The sequence below is a fragment of the Physeter macrocephalus genome, chromosome 10 (assembly GCF_002837175.3).
Source record: "Physeter macrocephalus isolate SW-GA chromosome 10, ASM283717v5, whole genome shotgun sequence".
In the NCBI taxonomy this organism is placed as follows: domain Eukaryota; kingdom Metazoa; phylum Chordata; class Mammalia; order Artiodactyla; family Physeteridae; genus Physeter; species Physeter macrocephalus.
The window spans coordinates 2,755,389-2,772,861 of NC_041223.1; the positions used below are offsets into that span (position 1 = coordinate 2,755,389).

Genomic DNA, 17,473 nt, shown 5'->3' on the forward strand with positions numbered 1-17,473 from the left:
GTGCTCGTGGTCTGGCGTGCTCGTGGCATGGCGTGTTCGTGGTATGGTACGGCATGCTCGTGGTCTGGTGTGCTCGTGGTATGGTCCGGCGTGCTCGTGGTCCGGCGTGCTCGTGGTATGTTACGGCGTGCTCGTGGCATGGTGTGCTCGTGGTATGGTACGGTGTGCTCGTGGTCTGGCGTGCTCGTGGTATGGTACGGCGTGCTCGTGGCATGGCGTGCTCGTGGTATGGTACGGCGTGCTCGCGGTCCGGCGTGCTCGTGGTATGGTACGGCGTGCTCGTGGCATGGTGTGCTCGTGGTATGGTACGGTGTGCTCGTGGTCTGGCGTGCTCGTGGTATGGTACGGCGTGCTCGTGGTATGGTACGGTGTGCTCGTGGTCTGGCGTGCTCGTGGTATGGTACGGCGTGCTCGTGGCATGGCGTGCTCGTGGTACGGTATGGCGTGCTCGCGGTCCGGCGTGCTCGTGGCTTGACCTGCTTGCGGTGTGGCATCTACGGTCCCCAAGGTGCCCGCGTGGCTGTCCCCTGAGTGCCCGCCCGTCCCTGGGGTTCAGAGATCCAGGAGTGACCCGAGGAAAACAGTGCCCGTTGTGTGACTCAGGACCGGGGGGGGCCACCGATTCCTGACCCTAGCATTTCCTGGCAGCCTTCTCTCTGTCGCCGCCAGACTCCCACCATCAGGAAACAGAGCTGGGATTCAAGTAAGGATGCAAATGTGTTAAGAGTCAAACCTTTATACTTGCTTCTCTTATGAGGATTTTCAGGGATGCAGTGATCTCCAGATTAAAGAGAACTGTTTTATTGCAAACACAGAATCCCTCCACTTCGTCCTCAAAATCACCATGAACCAAAATACACGTGGAGTGAAGCATTTTTACATCTGCATTTAGAAACTTGGATTTTCTTTGGGTCATGTGTTCGCAGACAGAGCGTGCAGCAAACACCATCTAGCCGGGCCGGTCTGTGGTCCCGACAGAAGCGGGGTTGGCTGCCGTCCCCCGGCCTCACGCGGTCCCTCCTCTCCTCCCTTCCCCCTCCCCCCACCCATCCCCCACAGCCGGGCCCTGTGCGGGCAACCCCTCCAGGCCTGCCGTGCCCTCCGCGTGGACCAGACCTCCGAGGCTGTGAGTCTGACGTTGAGTGGATGGGAGTAGCATCGGGGCGTTCCCGGCTTGTCAGCCCCTCCTTGTGCATTTCGCAAACGAGGAAACTGAGGCGACAGGCGTTCCCGTAGACCCGTCGCCCGGCCGGCGCTGGCATCGCCTCCTTCCCACGCACGGGCCTCTCGCCCTGGCCCCGTGGCCTCTGGACTGTGCCCTGCTCGCGGTGCAGGGCATCAGCTGGGTGCCCCTAGGCTGGTACCCAGGAGGCCGCACTCGGTCTCTCGGTTCTGGGCCCCGGCCCCGCGGGCTCGCAAGTGCTGGCTGTGTTGGACTTGGCGGCGCGGACGGCTGACCCCCGTCTGTGGGGGGGCAGACACGTCAAAGCTCCGGCCGGGATGCCAGCTCACGGGCCCAGTAGGTGACATCACACCACGCGGGGCAGTGCCCCCGTCTCCAGGGTCAGTGCATTCTCCCCCCGTCAGCCACCTACGAGGGAAGTCAGACTGTAATGAGAAGACTGCTCCCAAAACAGAATCACGACAAATTAAGCGCGTCAATACCGGCAGATGATGGGCCCGAGCTCGCGACCCGCCAAGGGCTCCGTGAGCGTCAGCTGCCAGGGCGCTGGTGACGCTTGCTGCGTTCGTGGTCGTGCGGACCTTGAACGGCCTCTGCCGGGGTGCAGTCCGTCTCCACGCCAGAGGCCGCGGGGACGTCCGCTCCGCTTACCTGCCCACCGACCATCTCTCTTTAGATGCGTCGGTGAGACCGTCAGGGTAGCCTCTCCCTCTGCAGGGCAACTTTGCGTCCTCGGCTCTGCTCCTGTCCACGTGGGTGCTTCCCCGTTACCCTGTCTGGAGGGTGTGTAGTGGGGGGTGGGCATGGGGGCCTCGGCACCCTCGCTGCAGATTTTACCGGAGGTTTGATGTTGTCTTCCTGACACCGGATTCCAGGTCCGAGGTTACAGCTCTGCATCTTCGGGAGTGATTCCAATTCTTAAGCCCTCATCCGCCTGAGAAGCACGTTCCTCTGGAGGGTGGGGGGGGGCTCCCAGAGGGAGACCACAGGCTTCATCCTGTCCCTGGATCCCAGGGATACTCGCGAAGCCCTTAAAGATGTAGGCTGGGCTCACGAGTGACCATACAGCGGTTCTCCAGGGCACCCTTGCCCGATGCTCTGAAGTCACAGAATGCCACGTGTATCTCTGTGGAACTGATATTTAAAAGAGCAGGAGGCCAGCCTGAGCCTGGAGAGAAGGACTGTCTTACCGGCCAGCACAGCAGAGAAAACTGCAACTAAAACCACACACACATCAAAGCCACCTGGAGTTAGTTTTGTGAGGTTTCTGGGGGAGAGGGGAGGGGGAATATGCCATCCCCCTCGTCTGTTTCTAGATATATTAATAAAATCTATCCCATAAATATAAAATATGCCTTACATACTTTTTCTGTCAAAATCATTGCATGTTAAAGAAATAAACGGAGAGGCTGAAAGGGAAAAAAAGGGAGAGTGAGGACATAAAAAGAAAGATGGAAAGAAAAACAACTGAGAGAGAAGAGAAGTCAAAGGTAGCGAAGGAGGAGGACAGGAAAGGGAGGAGGAAGGTGACCGTTCCGAGCCGATGCCCCCAGTCAGGCGTCTCCCCGCTTGTTTCCTCTGCGTCTTCCCCAGGCCCCCCACGCTCTCTTCCGGAGCCTCTTCTGGTTCCCCAGCTGGCGATGGCTGGTGCCCTGCCGCGTCGCTCTCACGGGCCCTGTCATCTTGTATAGTGAACACCCGCCTCTGTGAGGGTCTCCCGGGCGCAGGGCGTGACCTTCGTGCGTCCCTAGCGCAGGTGGCGGTGCCCGTGCCCGGGACGGTCTGTGCCGCGAAGGTCCACGGGCAGTGAGAGCAGAGCAGGCCTGGGCTCCCCGGGCCCCTGCCCCTCCTGCCCCCGTGAGACGGGAAGTGCCCCTGGACTTCGCAGAAGGTGACCGGAGAGGTCGGCCCCTCGCCTCTTCCAGGAGAGGCCTGGCCTCTGCTGTCCTCCACGGTCCACACGCCAGGAACGGCCCCGCCACCTCGCTCTCGGGCACAGGACGCCCCTCCCTGAATGACTCACTCCTCTGACAGACTCGTCCCCTCCACATTCGGTGTCTTGTGACAGCGGGGAGGCGGGCCACGGTAGCCTGAAGGAGGAGGGTCGTCGCGGTGACGAGTCTGCAGGGCGTCCAGGGTCCGCAGAGCATCCGCCCGTTCCATCTGGCCCCGGAGCCCGCTCTCACCGCCCCTGCCTCCCCTCCTCGCTCAGCCCCTCCGCGGCACCCCCCAGAGAAGGACGGGCCCTCCGTCGGCCCCGTGGAAGGTGTGTGGCCCTGGGCCGCAGGCCCCCATCCCCGCCTCCATGGCACTGAGCGCCTTCTCACGGCCGTAGAGCTGAAGCGTCTACTGTGTCCATCAGCCGTCAGTCTCCCCACTGAGTGCCAGGGTCCACGGTGCAGTTCTGTTGGCTGATGTGCAGCAAAGCACGTAGGCCAGCGCCTGCCCTTGGCCGACCAGGAGTTTGCGTGGGTACGTGACCTCGGGCTGCGTTCTGCCCGTCTGCGTCGCGCCACGCAAGTTCGTTTGTTCTGAACTCTTGCTCCTGTGTTGGTCCGCAGTTCGAGATGCTCACGGGGTCGCTGCCATTCCAGGGGAAGGACAGGAAGGAGACCATGGCCCTCATCCTCAAGTGAGTAAAACACCCCCCTTGGGATCCACCCCAATACGTGTTAGCGCCTCCTGGTATCAAGAGCTTCGGTCTTCAAAACCGGGGCTGTTCAGTAGGCAGTAACGGCAATGAGCATTCTTGGCATTTTCGTGTCAGCGGGTGAAGCCAGTGGCATCGCTGAGTGATTCTGATGGAATCTCCTACCAAAGATGAAGTTTTCCATCAGTAAAAATCGTCTACGTTGTCCGACGGCAAGGTCTTTAGACGTGATGGTTGGTGACCTTCAGAAGTGCAGGTTCAGGGCCGCGGGGGCTCCTGGGAGAGCCTTCCCTTCTCTGCCTGTTGACCCGTTCGTGCGCGTGCCTGAGCTCTCCTGCCTGACGTCAGCAGGAATCCCATGGCCCAAGTCACTGAGTACGCACATAATTTTCCCCTTAATTCTCATGAAGAATCTTTTAACACAAAAATGGGTTCTGCTCTTAGAACCCTAGAAAGAAGTCTAAACCCAGAGCCAGTCTCGCTGTAATAGCTTTAAAAAAAACAAACAAAACAAAAAAACAAAGAAACAAGGAAACACATCATTTTAATTTTTTGGCCGTGCTGCACAGCATGCGGGATTTTAGTTCCCTGAGCGGGGATCGAAGCCATGCCACCGGCAGTGGAAGCGCAGGGCCCTAACCACTGGGCCGCCAGGGAAGTCCTTTGCTGTAACATCTTCATCAGAGCAGGCTTCCTCTGAGCGAGATGTCAGAGGGCAGGCTCTGGGAGAGAGAAGCTGACGGAGGGCGGACGGGGTGGGGAAGTGGCCCTGGAATCAGGCAGGCTCCAAATTACTGTCGCCCTGCTCAGTGAGAGGGTGGGCCCACTGCACCTGCAGGAGAAACCATGAAGGTGCTTGGCCTCACGACCAGCTCTCTCAAACTCTGCTTGCAGGTGGACACGCAACGTTTATAAGACCAGGAGGCACCTGCAGAGCTTACGGTTTTGTAGATACATCATTATATAAATAGAAGGAGAGCAGTTCTTGGAAGACGCCCCGTAGATAGGACGTAAACGGTGTTTCCCTGTATCACGTGACCTTACACTATGGATGACATGCGTAGCTACAGTCTGCTGTGTTTGTTTGTTTGTTTTTTTTTTTTGATGGCCTCTGTTCCTTTTCATTTTAAGAGGGAACGAGACCTTTTTTTCTAAAGCTAGAATAATTCCCTCCAGCAAATCCCAGGTGTGAACTTGTAACCTGTCGCTGGGAGTGACAGCATTTCTGAAGGGGCAGCAGCAAACTGTGGATACGTGGTTCCCAAAGCGAGGTCCTACAAGGCCCTCCTTTTCCATATGTTGTCGCAGACCACGCCAGAGGCAGAGGAGAGAATCCAGCTGTCTCCTCAAGCCAAGAGGAGAGTCCTAAAATGTCAACCATGCTGGCATCTCTCCAAAGCCTTTTTTGTTGTTGTCTTGGAAACCATAGTTAATTTCCATTTAAAATGTTCTGTATGTTCGTGGGATCATTGTTGTTTATTTTTAGTGGCCTGGTTATGTTTAGTGAATCATTATATAGCTGTTGTAAACAGCTGCTCTGGGTCACGTGGATGTGATTGGATTTGTCTGTGAATGCTGACTCCAGAACCGCAGAGCACTGAAGAAAACCCCGCCCCCTTTGGGGCTCATCCTTCTTACCCGAAAACACGACTGTGCTTTTCAGAGCCAAGCTGGGCATGCCGCAGTTCCTCAGCGTGGAGGCTCAGAGTCTTCTGAGAGCCCTCTTCAAACGGAACCCCTGCAACCGGCTGGGTAAGACTCCCTGAGCCCCCCGGGCCGCCCCGGGCCGCCCACAGGCTCACACTCTGCTCTGGTCTGGCCCCGCATTTCACCACGTTCTCTGACAGCAAAAGGCCCTGACGCGGGGGTGGAAGTTCTATCACGTGTTGTCCGAGCTCTGAGGATTTCAAAAACACACGGTCGCTGCCCAAGTATTGTTAGCTAACAGTCACCGTTTTTACCCCAAATGGTGGCACTTACTTTAGAACTCCGTAAACTAAAGACAGAACCCTGGAAAAGCCACCCCGTCTAATTTGTCTTTGAATGTTACAGAGAGATCCTAATGGTTTGCCCAGTTCTGATCTGGCTCATGAATTAATTGATTACTTTTCGTTCATGTCTCCATCAGTTCAAGAGAGACACTGAAATAATCTCTTCTAGTCTAAGGCCAACTTGTCGTTCAGCTCAGCAGATCTTAACCCGATTTAGAACACACCTACCTCAGAATCTGGTTTGCAGAGCTGTGAAACATCAAAGTGCACGTAAACATCTTTGCACATCATTTCTGCTCCTGTCTGAACCCCTGAACCTGCCCGGTCTAGAGCCCCACCCCCGTCTGGTATCATCAACCTTTTAATGTTTGATCCCAACAATTACTTTGGGTTAATTACCCCTTTATTTTGATTCTGTGACTCCTTCCTGGTGCTCTACCCCCATCCAGTGTAGACACAGGCTCTCCGTACAGCACTGAGAGGCCAGGGGGCTGGGGAAGGCAGGTACACAGCCTCTCACATTCCTCTGCCGATTGGTTCTTTCACAAACCAGGTAGATAAGTCATTTCTCTTCCTGAGCCTCTGGTTCCTCTCGGGATGACAATAATACACATGGAATTCTGCACTAGTAAAATTATGATCTCATTCTAATCCTCACAATAAGACAAAGTAGATAAAAAGAGAAATGTTAGATTCACTTATGAGAAGAGGTATATCCCTAAGAATTGCTTTTAGCTGCAAAGTAAAGAACTCTTAAATAATTTAAAATTATTTAACCCAGCTAATTTAATGTTTCAAACTGCAGTTTATTCTTCTCACATTACAAGCCGTGTTGCAGTAGAGTGTTGTAAGCATTGGCTGGGCAGCTGAACTATTGCTCTCAAAAGCCCGGATAGGTCTGTCTCCTTAGTTTACCATCCTTAGTGTATTGCCTTTTCATCCTCACACATGGTGCCTTATGATCACAAAATGGCTGCTGCAGCTCCAGGCATCACATTCATGTTGAAGGGAGCACAAGGTGGCTCCTGACCAGAGCCTCCCAGCTCTGTGGGCACAGGGTCCCATGTATACCCCCCCACACACCCCCGGGGCCCCCCTCACCTCATCATGCATCCTAGGAACCGGCCCCATCATAGCTCATCTTCTGGTCCCTGTGGTTGACGGACTGTGCAGGTCTGGGGCACCACGACCCTCTGGTGTTTCAGAAATGCCTGCTTTCTAGGCAACTGGGGGAGTATTGGGGCTCTGTACTGATGGTCTCAGGCTGACCATCCAGCTTTGGGAGGTAACTAATTAAAAACAGTCCCCCCCCAGTTTGACTGTTCTGTGATGGGAGTGATGGAGAATGGCTCGGTGTTTCGTGTAAAATAGGATATGGGGGTCTCACGCCCTCCCCCCTCCTTTTCTCTCCAAGTCTCAACCCTCACCCTCCCTCGAACTATCTTTAGCTCACAACTTGATTCTTTTTTACTTTAATTTGAGCTGAGGATATAATTCTTCTCCCTTTGCCTGTAGAGAACTCCCTGAAATTTCACTGTAATTGGATTTAATGAATTGTGTGAAAATCTCAAACTTGTTTTCATTTTATATGGAATTTTCTTTCTGTGGAAAAATTGGACAAAAAGTATCAAGATTTAGAAAAACACAAGAAAGATAATACATAAGATCACAGTCTTGAGGAATAAAATGGTGTATTTATCAGACCCAAACATGAGGTGAGGGTTTCAATTTTTACCTAAAGACCTCCCTATGTCATAAAGCAGCTAGCCAGAGCAATTTTTTTCTTGCTTTCCGTAATTACTATACTTTTTAACCAGTGAGTGCCTGTACAGTTCTTTGTGATATCTTATCCCCCTCCTGTCTTTTCCAATTGTGGTAAAATGCACATAGCAAAAAGTTTACCGTCTTAACCATTTTTTAAGGGCACAGTTCAGTAGTCAAGTACATCTGCAGTGTTGGGCAGCCGTCAGCACCGTACATCCACAGAACTCTTTCCATCTTGCAAAACTGAAGCTCTGTCCCCATGAAACAAGAAACCCCCATTCGCACTACCCCAGCCCCTGGCACCCAGGGGCTTTTTCTGTCTCTGTGTTTTGACTCCCCTTGGGGCCTCATGTCGGTGGAAGCATACAGAATTGGTTTTTTTGTGTCTGGCTTATTTCACTTAGCATAATGTCCCCAAGGTTTATCCGTATTGTAGCATATGTCAGAATTTCCCTAATTTTTAAGTTGAATAATATTCCGTGGAATGGGTGTATCACACTGTGCTCATCCATCCTCCATCCGTGGACATTTGGGTTGACCCACCTTTTGGCTGTTGTAAATAACGCTGCTACGAACATGGGTGTGCAAAAAGCTCTTCAAGACCCTGAGTTCCAGAAGTGGAAATTCCTGGATCCTGGTAATTCTATTCTTAATTTATTGAGGAGCCACCTGACTATTTTCCACAGTGGCTGGTGCCCTCTTCCTAACTGCAGAAGCGTTCTGGACCATTTTAGCCTCTCGATCCGGCATGGCGGCCCACGTCTGGAACCGTCCATTGCGGTGAGGTGTGAGGACAGAGGAGCCCTCGGCAGGGGGTGCTTTTGCCCCGATCTTTCCATCCATCAGTTGAAAATGTCTGTCAAAGTAAAGCACATACCCTTCATCCAAGTAATTCCACTTCTGGGATGTTTCCTAGGACGTAGTCGCACAGGTACCCAGAGACGTACGGGATGTTGTTAGTGCAGGAAGGAGGGGAAGAAAGGAGCCCGCCTTCCCACCACCGACGGACGGTTCAGGGAAGCGGGGTCCATCTACCCGGGAGGTGAGGCAGGTCTGCACCACTGTCTCGGGGATGCGTCTCAGCCAGAAACGAAGAGTTAAGGAAAAATAGCAAATGTCCAGAATGATCCTATTTGCCTTTTTAGAAGAGAGGGAGGGAGGTGAGCAAAGAAAATTTCTGGAAACAGGGATGTTGGCTAGGACGTAGTCACACAGGTACCCAGAGACGTACGGGATGTTAGTGCAGGAAGGAGGGGAAGAAAGGAGCCCGCCTTCCCGCCACCGACGGACGGTTCAGGGAAGCGGGGTCCATCTACCCGGGAGGTGAGGCAGGTCTGCACCACTGGCTCGGGGATGCGTCTCAGCCAGAAACGAAGAGTTAAGGAAAAATAGCAAATGTCCAGAATGATCCTATTTGCCTTTTTAGAAGAGAGGGAGGGAGGTGAGCAAAGAAAATTTCTGGAAACACACACAAGTAGCTGTTAGCAGCGAGTGTGGAGGGCTGGGTGGGGAGGTGAGCTTTTCCTTTCACCCCAGACACGTCAATAGTTTGATTCTTTAATCAGTAACACACACTCGCTTTACGATTAAAAGCCTAGTTTTTTAAAATTTGGTTTTGAGAGGAGCACGGGATATTCAGAGACTTCTGTGTGGTGCAGGAAGCACGCAGAGCTGGGCAGACGGCAAGGGTGTGGACTCGTCGGGGGCTTGGGGCCTGGCCTGCCTTCCTCTCGGCAGATACTAAGGGCCCTTTAATTAGGAAGGAGAGGGACAATGTGTATGTGACCCAGAAACACACACACCTTCACCGGTTCCCTGATACTTCCCAGGCTCTTGCGCTGGGGAAGCAGTGGAGCAAAACTGTGGCCCTCGTTCTCATGGGGCCTCTAGGATGGTAAAAGATGGGGCACACAAACGCCCCTCGGCTGCCGTGAGAAAGAGTGGGGGGAGACAGACCTCAGGGGACAGGAGCCGGGGGGCCTGCTGGAACGTGGAGGGAGCGCAGACGTGAGCCGGGGAGGGATGGGCGGGGAGCCCTGAGTGGCAGCACCAGGCAGAGGGGCGGGCATCCACCCCACCCAGCAGCTACTTGCTGGGCGACCTTGAGCCGATGGCTGCCCCTCTCTGTGCCTGGTTTCCCGCCCTGTGAACCGAGAGTGATAGCAGAACCTCCCCGCGTACCGCAAAAAAAAAAAAAAAAAAAAAAAAAGAGAGAGACGCCTCTTTTACGCCTGGAGCCATTCCAGGAGCCCGTGACCAAAGCCAGATATCAAAACGGGAGATGCTTCCATCATTCTTATCACTCAGGAAATTACGAGTGTCTTAGGAGCTCTGGCCAGGAGCCCGAGACAAAGACCAAAATATATACTTCTTATTCTATCCTAATGTCTCAGGAGAAAGGCCAAATTGGATACACACGTCGGGGTGGGGTTCTGGGGCTGGAGCGGAATCTGTCTTCCCGGCTCTGCCCCTAAACTCTGGTTTGGTCCTGGGCACGTTACCCAGCCTCCTTCGGGCTGGTTCCTCATCTAGAGAGTAGGGATGGTGTCCAAGGCACTGGGTGTCGGTGGCATTTAGCGGGAGAACGCCTGTGATGTGTCTGCCCCGTGGCACTTCCCCGTGTCCCTAGAGGGGGAGATTCCGGGTCTGGCAGCTTCCTCCATTCCTTGTTCGTCCATTTGCATACCAAAATGATAATCACCAGATCCCTGGAGTCCAGCGTGGTGACAAGGCCAGGGGCTCTTTCCCAGGGTGCTGGCCTGGCCAGGCTTCCCCAAGGAGTGGGAGCTAGCTGGGCCCTCGTCCACCTAGAGGCGACCCCGATGCCACGGGCAGCTTCGCGCCTCCTTTTCTGCCCACGTCACGGCCTCGACCAGGAGACCGGGCCGGAGGTGACGACAGGGAGCGATGCGCCCACAGCGGGCTGTGTCTCCCGGGGCCCCCGGCGTCCTGGGGGAGGGTCCTCCCGCTTCTCAGGCTGGACGGCGAGGCCGGGCAGGGGGCTCCGCAGTGACCACGGCGGCTCGGGGTGGCCTCGCGCTGTCCTCCCCATCTTCCTGCTCCCGGCCTCCCGGCCGCCTGCCTCCCTCCCGGGGATGAGGGGGCGGCTCAGCCTAGTAGGGCAGACGCGGGACGAGCCTCTGAACGGGGCAGGGCTGGGCCCCAGCGCTCGGGGTGCAGAACCGGGAAGGCTGCGTGGGCCTCACGCACGACCTGGTCGATTGAGACGCACGACCCATTTCCCCAGACAAAGCCGGAGAAGGAGTCGCCCGGCCCGAGGCCGCCTGCCACCCCTTCCCGCATCCGTGCTGCTTCCCGGCCCCTCCCTGACTCACCTTCCCATCCTGGAGAAAACGCAGACCTCATGGGGCCTTAGGGCTTGGCTGTTTGATTTTTGTTTTGGGGGCTTTTTTTAAATTAATAGACTTCTCTTTAGAGCCATTTTACGTCTGCAGAAACAATGGAAGAGAAGGTACAGCGAGCCCTCACACGCCCCGTCGCCCCCGCACGCAGTGTCCCCTGGTGTCAGCTCTTGCTGATTTGATGTGCTTGTTAGAAGTGATGAAGCAGTATCGGCCCGTCATCACGACCTGAGACCCGCGGTTCACGTCAGGGTTCACCGTGGGAGGGGCAGCTGCGGGCTTCAGCACGTGCGTGACGACGCGTGTCTACCCTTAGGTATCCAGGGTCCTCTGCGCGCCCTCCCCCATCCCTCCCTTGGGCCTCAGGGTTTCACATAAGGAGCAAGGCAGGGAGAGATGAGGCTGAAGTGGCCGGCAAAGCAGCGCTGTTTGTACACAGTGTCCGGGTGACAAGAAACCTCTGTCTCGCGCAGGCCCAGGTGGACAAAGGCCACCTCCGGTCTCTCTCCGGGTTCCCGTCCTGCTAGAAACGGCCTTTCCAGGTCCTGGCTTCCTTTCCCTTCCCTGTAAGCCCCAGAGCAGCCTTATAAGGCTCTCTGCGCTGTAGCCTCCACCCTGCCCTCGCCTGCGTTTTCTCATCCTTCTGGAAGGCCTGGCCTGACGCTGGCTCTAACGGAGACTGCGATGGGCCTCCACTTCCTCGCCCGGATGCCCGGGCATCCACACACCTGCAGCAGGAGGTTCTAGCCTGCCCGCCCCCCTCTCTACCACCTCACCTGGTCACAGCTCTGCAGGGCTGAGTGGTGGCCTCTGCGGGCTATGAGGGGGCAGCTGGCAGGAGAGGTCGCAGCTGGGGGCTCCTTCCCCCTGGAGGGCGTCAGGACCCCAGCCCCCTCCCTGCTGCGTCAGAAGCTCGGCAGAACTGCAGTCACGCGTTTGCTCTGACGCCCTTCTCTGCTCTGTGGTCACCGCAGGTGCTGGCCTGGACGGCGTGGAGGAGATCAAGCGCCACCCTTTCTTTGTCACCATCGACTGGAACGTAAGTTGCAGGCCAGGGTCCCGACTGCACAGAAACCACAGGGAGGTGGGGCAGGGGAGCCGGCAGCTGCTGGGCACAAACCCGAGGTCGGTATAGACCCGCCACCTGGAGGAGCGCGCTCCCTCGGGGGTGTCCGAACACGCAGGCATTTCCCCGGCGCAGACCAGGGACCGCCACCCCTTCCCTGCGGCTCCAGGCCTGGAAGCCCTTCCACACTTTGCCTGTGAGAGACCGGCCGGCCCCAGTGGCCCTGCAGCCAGGCCACCTCCCCGAGGGCAGAGCAGAGGCCGCCCTGGGCCCAGCAGAAGGCCGAAGGGCCCCTCGGCCGCTCCCGGGCTGCACAGAGCTTTCAGCGTGGGGCCTCTGGGCGCCCGGATTCGGTGCTGCTTCCTGCCTCTAAACGGGATCGCGCCCGCACTCAGCAGTCCTGTAGAAGTTGCTGCAGAAAAACATCATCGAGACCAGAAAAGACAAAGCTGTTTGGGACAGTTGTCAAAGACATAGAGAAGGCTTCGCTCGGGGGGCTGTCAAGAGGGCGCGGGGACCACTGCAGGGGGGTGGGGGGCCCAGCCGTCGGGAGAGAGGTGGGGCTCGACTCCGAATACAGCAAGGAAGCGGGGTGGGGGGGGCGCGTCAGGGGCCGCAAAGGCACACTAGGAAGCAGCACCGGGGGCAGGGCCTCCGGCTAAACCCGCCGACCGGGGTTGTTGCCGGGCCGGGTCGGGTGCCCAGGCAAGGCCAGCAGTCAGGCCCGTGGGAAGAGCGCAGGGGCCCGAGCAGGTCGGGTCAGAGTCGGGGCGGCGCCGGCTCCGCGCTGCCGGATGCGTGTGGACTGCGGCCCCTCCCCGGGAGGACCCGCGTCCGGTGCCCCCCGCCGCCTGACTGGATGCGGGGGAGCTGGACGCCGCCTCAGAAGCTCCCGGCTCTCACGTGCCCCGCCCCCCGGCTGCTGGCTCTGCGGGGCGGGGGCAGGGCAGGCGGCTCCCGGCGCGCCAGCCGACCTCGGGGCCAGGCTCCCCGTCTGGAGGCGCCAGGCCTCCCCTGGGAGCGGGTCCTTGGTCCTTTCCCGTGGGGTAAGCACAGCTCTTAGCGTTGGGGTTTTCTTTCCCCGAGCTAGGATTTGACCAGCACGTTTACAAAGTGGCAGTCTCTCTATGCTGCAGAGGGCAGTGCCCGTGTCTGCCCGCCCCCTCCCCGCAGAGTGGGGGTGTCCGCGAGCCTCGGGAAGGGGTGGCGCCTCGGCTCCGGTGGGTGGGCAGGCCCCGCCCCAGGTCTCCCCTCTGGGGACATTTTCGCACAAGCGACACGTAAAACCCGCTGCTCGCCGAGCTTCCCGCCTCACCCTACAGCCTCTCCTCCGCTCTCCGCCTCAGCCCAGGAGGCACTCCGACCGCAGTAGAGGCAGTTTGCTAACCTAGTTTTAGATGCCGGTGATAGAACCTGTGCGCACAATTAGACTCGGTTTCAGAGGTAAGGGTGGAGAGAAACCTGGTGACTCTTCGGTGACGTGAGGCGCCTGGGAAAATGGGGACGGCGTCGCTGGGGCAGGGGCTGCAGCGGGAAGGGACCAGCAGAGAAGGGGAAGGAAGGGGGTCCAGGCGGCCACACCGCTCAACACTAGAGCCTGGCTGGAAGGGGGGCCGTGGGCAGGTGCTGGGGAGATGCTCTCCCCAGGACGGCGCCGAAGAAGGGGCCTGTCACGGGGGGATCCAGGGCAGCTTCGTGAGGTGCGTGCAACTTTCACAGCACAGTGGCCCTGGAACACGGCAGCCTGGGTCCCCGTGCGTTCCAGAAAGCCCAGGTCTGCGTGAGCTCTGAGCAAAAGCTGAGGTGCCCGGCCATTCAGAGCAGCCCTGGTGCACGGCTGGGCCTGGCTCTGTGGTCGGTGCAAAGTCCCTGGCTTCCTGTACCAAGAAGGTGGCACTACTGCATCGTGTCAAAGCAGTCGGGCTGGAGTTAGGTTGGGAAGTTTCTTGCGTTGCTTTTAGCGTTTCGTTTCATTTCATTTTGGTTTGCTTTGGTTTTTGAGAGGCACCCTTCTGGTGCACTCAGACAGCCTTATACCTGCTGTCATTTCCATGTTGACCCGAGGGTGAGCAGGCAGGGCCAGAGGCGTCGAAGGGTCTCATTGCATCCCTCGCTCTGGGCGAAGCAGCCAGAGAGGGCGAGGAGCTCTGAGAGACCACGGTTGTCCACGTGGATGTATTTAATGACGACTTGGGGCTCGCCCGTGTCAAGGTGAGCAGGTGTCCGGGACACAGCAATGGAAAGACACAGCTGTCCTCAAGCTGCTTCAAGCCCGGGGGTGCAGGCGTGCCGCCCTCCAGCCGCGGAAGAGGTGTGCGGTGGGGCTGTCCGTCTGGGCGGGGGTGACGCCGCAGAGATTTGAGGAGGATTGACGGGGGGGAGCGGGGTGGGGGGGGAGGAGTCCTCCCAGCCAAGACCTCCTGGGACCGCAGCCTCACTGCAGCCCTCGGGCCCTCCCGGGACGATGAGCCGTCGTCCTCTCCAGCCCCGGCACGAGCTGGTCAGCCCCGCAGGGGCCGCCGGGTCCTGGCCAGCGACCGGCCCCGGCTTTAGAAAGACGCGCACGGGATAGAGTTGTCCAGATGTGCTCGTTCTGCTTTCGGCAGCTTAGAGAACTGGAAGCCACAGGGGAGGGAGACGCATTTGGGGAAACTGTTAGTGCCAGTGGGCCTTCTCACTGCCAGGCACGTGCTCAGAATGACGGGGACGGGGCGTCTCCTTGGCTGTTCAACTCGACCCCAGAGCCGGCCTCAGGATCCAGCCTGGAACACACAAGGGTATGATTTCACCTCTGCTTCCTTCTGTGACCCAAAAGTGCCAGCAGAAGTTTTTGGATTTGTTAAGTAAATACCTGTCATCCAGCGCTTCTCCCTGGGGTCTTCGGGTTTCCTGCTGGGGCACGGTGAGTCCGTGGACGCTGCACGTGGGGGGCACTGCCCCGTTTGTCCTGCTCTGCCACCACCTTGTCCTCAGAGCCTAGCAATTAGCACCTGCCCAGGAGGCATCCTCCCTGAAAGCTCGCCCCCTGCGATAGGAGAAAGGAAAAATTCAAGTCAATTATAGACTGAAAGCCTCTGCAGCCGGTGATGGGAGAGTCGGGCACAGAAGCTGCGTTTACTTTTCCCCTGTGGCTGGAGCAGTGCTGAGAGCACAAAAATTAGCACAAACCCAAAATAAGCTTCGTCGAAGTTAATCACCTCGGGCCCCGTGAGCCGGGCCGAGGAGCCCCCCAGAGCAGCCGGGCTCCCCTCGCGGTGGGAATAATGCTTCCACAGCCAAGGCCTTCCCTGTAACTCTGACGACTCATTCTTCCAGACACTTTTATTCATGCTGGGAGTATGCTTGTGCCGCTCTGTTTGCTTTCTGAAACCCTTCCAAGCACATCACCGGCTGGCTGGCGTGTGTGAGATGGGAGGGATTCCCCGGGGGAAACTGAACCCGAGACAGTGAGAGGCGTACGCACCGTCCCTGGGCGACCTGGCGTCACGTGCAGAGCCCCCGGGTCGCCGGCCGTGGGGGCCGCAGAGGGGGGGCCCCTCCGGTTTGGGCCCCGGGAGCTACCGGCTGCTGCTCGGCCTCTCACCGTGCCTGCGTCCCTTCCACAGCCCACCGGAAGATCTCTGTCGATCTGCTTCCGTGTTAGGTACACCCTTTCAAGGAGCCGACGGGCGTCTTTGTTCAAAGTCTTAATTGCCCTTTGGCTCGGGGGTTTTGTAAATCCAGATACTGGGGTTGGAGCAGCTCACGGTGGGGGTCACCGGTGGAAGCAGAGCTCTGCACCTCGTGGACCAGACGCCCCAGATCCGCCCACGGCATGCTGCAGTCCTTGAAATTCTTCCTGTCCCTCCTCCTGTCCTGCCATCACTCTGCATCTGGATCTGCATCATTTCTGCCTTGCTATTTCAGGAATCATCTCTAACGGTGCCCCTTGCCTAATTGGAGTGTGTTGATTTTGAAATGCCCGGAGCCAAAAGTGCCGGCAGAAAACAGATGTTAGGTCTGTGACCCCGAACTAGAAGCAGTCTTCTCTTCATTTTCCAGTTGCTATTTTTATTTTGCCCTCTCTGTCCTTCCCTAGTCACCTGAAGGTCTTTAGGTGTAAGTAGAACTCGGACGCACCTGCAGAAAGGAGCGTCCCAGCCTGTACGTTCGCGATGTGAAGTCCGTTCCCGCGTTGCTACGACCTGCCGCTTGAGATCCTCCTCCTGAGACCCTGGGACAAATGCCATGATTTAAAGTGATGCCTGGTGAATTTGGTCATGAGATCCCGCTTTCTTTCCATCCGTGTGGGGTAAATTGTCCCAGAGGCTCAGGAAAGGGGAATCTAGGTCAGAGCTCTGCTGTGTCTCGTCAGGCTCGAAGTCCACAAGATGCATCTGCCTGTTCATTCTCCACTGGACCCTGTGCACAGCAGCGGACATTACAGGATGGGAAGCAAGGTCACTTTTTCCCCAAATCCTCAAGCCCACTCCTAGGTTTGGACACCTGGAAAGAAAGAAAAAACATGTATAAGAATAACGCATATTAGCGCTTTCCAAAACGTTTATCCAGTAACAGGAAGACCTTGACAGGCCTTTCAGACCGCAGCAGACACAAGGGTGTATCCAAAGGGCAGGGTGACCAAACACCCCAGGTGGCCTACACAGCTCTTTGCTGCCCACTTGAAACCAGGATGAAACCGCAGCAACCGCCGGAGACAGAGAGGGTGGTGGTCTGGGGGCCGGTGGGCAGATTATGCTCACAGGCTCTGTCTCTGCAGGGACCAGTGTCGGGGTGAAGAGGGGTCTTCGAGAGGACTTCCTGCTCCCCCCCTGCAAGCCTTGGGAAGCTTTCTTCCACGCTGTCCCTCGGGTCAGGCAGGCTCTCCGTAGCTGATGCACAGGCTTACAGAGGCGGTTTGGAAAATGCAAGGAAACACAGACCCGTGCTTGTACACGTTGCCATGTGAAGCCAGAGGTTGTACACGCTTCACACCAGGTTCTGGGACTGGCTTGGAGGGCATCTGGAATTGGGATCCTGCACAGGGCAGGGTGGGGCAAGCGTGAGCCGAGCACCGTCCTGGGCGGGGAACCCCGGGTACCACGTCCTCTCTTGCTTCCCGAGTCATCGCTAGATACTTCAATTAAAAGGGTGCAACGCTCTCCGCCCAAACCAAGTCCACAGCAGCTCACGGCCAGGCGACAGTCTGATTCCGACGAACTCTTCTCCTTATGGCTGAGGACTTGGAAGTCAGGGGCTGCGTCTTCTCCCAAGGGGTCAGCCTCCCAGCCAGGACCAGTGAGCTGCAGCCAGCGGAGGCAAGTGGAAGAATCGGCCTGGGAGTTGGGGTGAGGAGAGGAACTGAAATGTATGAGCTTCAGCCTTCCGATGCAAAATGTCTCTCATTTGCATGAAATGACAGCCAGTTCTGTGTGTGTGTGTGTGTGTGTGTGTGTGTGTGTGTAGTGAGATACAATT

The 17,473-nt window shown here is 57.1% G+C and overlaps 1 protein-coding gene across 4 annotated transcripts in view; it reads left to right on the top strand.

Annotated features, from left to right (window-relative positions):
- The window catches only part of RPS6KA2 (ribosomal protein S6 kinase A2), a 215,722-nt gene that overhangs the window by 157,150 nt on the left and 41,099 nt on the right, over window positions 1-17,473 (top strand). For all 4 annotated transcript variants that reach the window (XM_028494765.2, XM_007107822.4, XM_007107823.4 and 1 more), the window contains exons 9-11: window positions 3,745-3,815; window positions 5,497-5,585; window positions 11,925-11,989. In XM_028494765.2, the coding sequence (XP_028350566.1) occupies window positions 3,745-3,815; window positions 5,497-5,585; window positions 11,925-11,989 (225 nt within the window). The remainder of the gene's footprint in view (window positions 1-3,744; window positions 3,816-5,496; window positions 5,586-11,924; window positions 11,990-17,473) is intronic.